The sequence below is a fragment of the Populus euphratica genome, unplaced genomic scaffold (assembly GCF_000495115.2).
Source record: "Populus euphratica unplaced genomic scaffold, PopEup_1.0 scaffold7.1, whole genome shotgun sequence".
Lineage (NCBI taxonomy): Eukaryota > Viridiplantae > Streptophyta > Magnoliopsida > Malpighiales > Salicaceae > Populus > Populus euphratica.
The window spans coordinates 783,782-786,340 of record NW_011499871.1 but is presented as its reverse complement, the minus strand read 5'-3'; the positions used below and the strand labels follow the sequence as shown (position 1 = coordinate 786,340).

At 34.2% G+C, this 2,559-nt stretch overlaps 1 protein-coding gene across 7 annotated transcripts in view; it reads right to left on the bottom strand.

Annotated features, from left to right (window-relative positions):
• Window positions 1-1,509, bottom strand: part of LOC105127271 (protein yippee-like At4g27745) — a 2,741-nt gene extending 1,232 nt beyond the window's left edge. For 2 of the 7 annotated variants that reach the window (XR_842593.1, XM_011028502.1), the window contains exons 1-3: window positions 834-1,245; window positions 587-733; window positions 6-259 (exon numbers count right to left, since the gene is read on the bottom strand). Coding sequence is in view for 6 of the 7 variants with exons in the window: in XM_011028502.1 (XP_011026804.1) it covers window positions 32-259; window positions 587-679 (321 nt within the window). In the remaining variant the exon portion in view is untranslated. Of the gene's footprint in view, window positions 1-2; window positions 260-586; window positions 734-833 lie in introns of all 7 variants that reach the window. The other 5 variants (XM_011028507.1, XM_011028505.1, XM_011028506.1 and 2 more) reach the window with 5 other exon arrangements.
• Between the last annotated feature and the right edge of the window lie 1,050 nt (window positions 1,510-2,559).

The window sequence follows — 2,559 nt, the reverse complement described above, 5'->3', positions numbered from 1 at the left end:
GTCTGGGGGGGGGGGGGGAGCTGCACAATTGCTACCAGTTTTCTTTGACTATTTTTGACTTCTCAAGTATGAACTTCCCTTCCTTGTATTTTTGTGTTTCCTCATAAGCTCGTTCATATTTCCAACCAAGCACTTCACTGCAGTCGGAGCAAGAGACATCAGCAACAGTGTGGAGACCAGTCATTAGCTGCCTATCCTCCTTCGGCCCCACCACAACATTCATCGCATGAGAGAACAGAAAGGCGCGACCATGTCTTCCCTGCAATAGAGTGTAAGAATCCATCAGATGCAGGATCAAAAAAAGAGTTGATGAAGGTCAAATTATACAATAATGTGCTTTAAGCAAATTAAGTCACCATCAAAGCACAACAAGGAAAAATATCCATAAAATGATTAATGCAAGACGAAATCAATGATCGTTTAATGGACTCTAATCAAGTAATTGCAACAATGCTCACATTAATTGATGAAACTTTTTAACTCTTCTTTACTGATTCTTACATTCTTGCTCTTACAAGAGAGCTCTCTACTGAATTCTTGATCAAACTCATAACTAAAGCAGAATCAGCATTAATCTTTCCCTGACCTGAAAAGCCTTAGAAATGACATCATCATGAAGGGCAACATGATTTCTGCAATTACAGCAACTGTACAACCTTGGCCCAACCACCTCTGCCATTGACAAATACAAAACAACACCCACGAGCTAACCAGTTCCACAAAAATCAAGATCCTTTCTGGGAATCCATAAAAACCCACAAACAGTATTAATCCATTTTAACAAAACAAAATCAAGAACCGTAAAAGTATCCAAGTGAAGAGAAGAAGCTCACTTTTTACACCAACAAGGTATATGTGATACAACAACGCATCATTTGCTATCTTTTCTTTGACAAGAAATTTGCAGCAAACGCAAAACTGAGAAATTAAAAAAAAAAGTTGCAAAGATCAAATCTTTAGTTGAAGACGGAACCAATTGACAGCTAAAGATGGCACCGAGCATCAAGAAAGCGAAAAACAAGAACAATCCAATTGCAAATGACAGATGATCCAGGCCAAGAAAGAAATAAAACCCAGTAATTCAAACTAATTTCCTTGAATAGCCCATGAAATATACCTAGACTAGCTGGCTCCTCATGCTAAAGACTCACTTCATCTCCAAAGAAAACAAGAGAACTTCGATAATCATCATTTAATATTAAAGATTTACTTGGATAATGATGACACGTATTTTGTAATGTAAACAAAAAAACCAAACCTGCCCCGGGTAATACAGAAGTGGACGCCTGTAAGATACGACAGGGAAGGGGAGAGTGGGAGTTTTAGGGTTCTGTTAAGTGTGTCAGAGTCTGGTGAATTTCTGATTAGGAAGATGACAACTTGCATTTCTAGATGTTAAGGGGGTTCTAGCTCAAAATTACAAAGCTACCCATGTCTGAATGCTCTTTCAAGAATAATGATTTGACACTGTTGCAAATTGAGAGGCCGTATGAACCTTCCCCTACGTTGACAATGGACGGTGGATTCTTGGGTCCATTTTGTCCTCCTTTATCGTGCATGTGAGCAACAAGAGGTTTGCGCTTGAGATGGCCGATTAGTCCTTTAATGAATTAGATTTGGCTTCTTAGCTTTAAGTAAATCGTTTTTATCATATTAATGAATTTACAATAAAATAATAATATAAAAAACACACTCCACTATGATTTGAGACCCTATATAGAAACCATGATCGATTGTGTCAAAATATAGCATTAGTAAATACATGCATTTCACTACAATATTGCAGTCTCCAATCGGCTAGCAATTGCAATTTCATGATGAATGTGAAGGAATAACACACGGAGCAGTGCCCAGGGTTTGCCCTGTGGAAGACATGTTATGTTTGTCCATATATTGTAAGGTATATAAAACCTTTTCAAGTTCAGCTTATCTCTTTTAAAGTATAAATTGGATAATTAGCATGCAAAATAAAAAAATATAATGATTTAACATAGCAACAATTTTTTTCCGATGAAATAGCATATTTTTAGATGTTTGAGTTATTTAATTAATATTGCAGTTCACAATAATAATATTTAATTAATGTCACAGTAATTATTATTGTTCTAAGTCGCTACATTAATTTAATTTAATTTATTTTTATATTTAACTTTTTTAAATCAATCATAATTGATGGTATTCATAATTAATTTATTATTAATTCAATAAACTCTAAATTTAACCTAATTTAATAAACTTTAAATTTAATCTAAACAGTTATTTTATTCCAACTAAACCAAAAATAAAATCATAGAAATATAGTATATTTACCTTACTTATAAGACTAGAAAAGGGGTTGAGATGGTGGTGACAATGATAAATTTTAAAGAAAAAAACATCTAAGAATGATTAGAGACATGAATAAGTTTAATTTTTAGGTGTTTTAAGAGGAAAAAACAAGTGTTCGATGGATTTTTTTTTAAGAGAGATAAGGGCAAAGGGTGTTGGTTTGGAGAGAGGAAGAGTTCTTGCATCTACGTATTCTTTAATCCAATGAGGCATTTACATATGATATGTCAT